Below are 2,509 nucleotides of genomic sequence, written 5' to 3'. Positions count from 1 at the left end.
GCGGCGGCCACGAGGTGGCGCTGTCGGCCCGCGGATGCCGCCGGCGCCAGGAGCTGTCAAAAGTCAAGGTCACAAATCGGCTTTTTTCCCCCTCAAGGTCAAGGTTTCAGGCCTTCCCCGTCCTGTCATCGCCACACAGCTCCCCCCGCACCTTCCCGCCGAGGCACGGCCGAGCTGGGCAGCGTCTCCCCCCGTCCCAGGGGCCGGCGGCCGGACTCCATTTCCCGGTAAAGGCTTCAGCGCTTGCAGCCGTATCATCCCGCTCTTCCTCCCCCGGCCCCCAGCCCCGCTGCAAAACCACTGTTCAACATTATCGAAACATTTATAGTTTAGGAACGCTGGTTATCAGGCGTGCCTGCCCCCAGATAAACACCGTCCAGAAAAAAAAAACCCCCACCATATATACACACACAAGCTGCACAACGGAAGACAAGAGTCTTACAATTACGAGACAGATACATTATGCTTTTCGTATGAAATGCATGTAGGTATGGAAAAATAAAGAGTATTTCTTTCAGGTTTTATTACAGTGACTATTTTATTAACAGTATTAATGCTACTATACCTATCTACACGTCTTGGGTTTTCATTTTTCAGTAGAAATATAAAAAAAAATGAGGGTGCACAAGTACATTTTCACAGTGCGCTGAATTTTTTTTTATTTATTTACAAGATAGCTTCTTATAGTGAATAAAAACAAAATAATGTGCTGGTTGAAATAACTGATTGGATTAAAAGGTGCTGTAAAAAGAATCCCTAAACGTTCTACTGCGGCCTCATAACAGACAATAAACAAGGAGAAACGACTAATTACTTATAGATCAAAATATAGATTATATAAATCAAAATACTTCTGGGGAAAAATGTATTTCAGTTCAAAGTTCTTGGATTTTTATTTTTTTTCCAGAAAGGTGGGGGGTTTTTTTCTACTGTAAAGAAATGCCAATGTTCACGTTTTTTGTATCCACCCAGAGTCAAATATTTAAAAACTTCCGGGGACTTAGAATATTAATTCTTGAAGATTATTTGAGGTTTATAATAGGCAGAGTCCTTTAAAAAGTATCTATTGTATGGTCTGCAGGAGAAAAAAATTTAAAAACAACAAAAACCCCCAGTTCAGATGACAAGAAATCATCTGCTGAAAATAAAAAATAAAACCGAAAGACATCTCCAGGCAAATATTTTCCTTTCTATCCCCACTACTTTGCGATGTTTTAAATTTGCTATCAAGATAGATCCTCCACAGAGCTTCCTTCATTACTGATGTCTCTGAAATCCTTATTCAGTACCTTCGAGGTTTATTATTACTTTTTGACATTAAATGCATTGCTTAAAAACATACAGTAATTGTACATTTTTTTTTTTCACTATGGTTTACCTGAGCAGTCATTCAACATACAGTTTGGATTGCAATGGAAGAAAACCAGATTATGTGTCCACATCGACCTCCTCACATTAACCAGCTCTCGCATCATGGCCACGAAGAGTCTTCTCAAATAGTAAGGTCATAGAAGTACTTACAAGTTTCTCAGAAAATCGTGTCTCAATTGAAAGTGTATCTCTCGGGGCTGGGCGTGTGGGCTTTACAGTCTGTCAGTGATACTGGCTGGCTGCTTGGGATTTCAGGAGAACTGTCAGTTTTAACCATTTTGCTACAGCAATATTAAAAAAAAAAAAAAAAAAGCTATAATTCCAAAGATACAGATCTCTTGTTCTGAAAGAAGAGGTTCATTGTCTTTTCTCTTTTTAATTATTATTAATAATTATTTTAATCTGAACACGGAAAAAAAAAAGTTCTGAAACTTTTGAGTTGTTGCTCCTCCATTTTTAATCCATTAACTGGTAGTCTTCAATTTGTTGATCACTTTTTTCTCTTTGACCCTTCTGTTTTGGAACCAGATTGTGACCTGTCTCTCTGACAGATTTGTAGTCGCCGATATCCTCCTCCGTTTGTCTTTGGTTATGAATTTATTTGTAGCATATTCCCTTTCGAGTTCTTTTAACTGGACCTTTGTGTAAGGCACTCGTTTCTTTCTCCCACGTCTGTACGAGTTCGCGTCCGAGGGATGCGAAACGACGTCTGGAACAGAAAAACCATGCAGGCAAGCGTTAGAAAATCGCTCGAACCGCTTAGGACATCTTCAAGTGGCACAGGGGTTAGAGTTACAGCGCACTCCTCCGCCTGCCCCGCTCCAGCTTAGCTTACTAAAGCCCGGCTCAGCACTTGGGCTTCCTCTTTCCTGGCCGCCGCAGACAGCTCTTAGGCACGGAACGGCTCGCTTCTGTCAGGCGGACAAATAAGAATAACAAACCCCGCGGAGCCCGGCGAGGGACTCCGGGAAGCACCGAGCGGGGCTGCAGCCATTTACCCGGCCTGCGTGCTCCGGGCTTTATGGAAAATAATACCGCAGACCTTCCCGCGGCCCTTTTCAGCTGTTTCCTCTCCCGGTGCCGGCGGCGGGGCCAGGCGGGCGAGGCGGGATGCGCCGAGCGCCGGCGGGGGGCGGGG

At 43.7% G+C, this 2,509-nt stretch overlaps 1 protein-coding gene across 1 annotated transcript in view; it reads right to left on the bottom strand.

Moving 5' to 3' along the window:
- Positions 1-1,787: 1,787 nt before the first annotated feature.
- Positions 1,788-2,509, bottom strand: part of HOXA13 (homeobox A13) — a 1,609-nt gene continuing 887 nt past the window's right edge. The window contains exon 2 of the mRNA XM_010577558.1: positions 1,788-2,080. Within this exon, the coding sequence (XP_010575860.1) occupies positions 1,836-2,080 (245 nt within the window). The 3' untranslated portion in view covers positions 1,788-1,835. The remainder of the gene's footprint in view (positions 2,081-2,509) is intronic.

Source organism: Haliaeetus leucocephalus, unplaced genomic scaffold (genome assembly GCF_000737465.1).
Source record: "Haliaeetus leucocephalus isolate CR32 unplaced genomic scaffold, Haliaeetus_leucocephalus-4.0 Scaffold566, whole genome shotgun sequence".
Classification (NCBI taxonomy): Eukaryota; Metazoa; Chordata; class Aves; order Accipitriformes; family Accipitridae; genus Haliaeetus; species Haliaeetus leucocephalus.
Note: the sequence above shows the minus strand (reverse complement) of the source record. Positions and strands in the feature narration are given on the sequence as shown.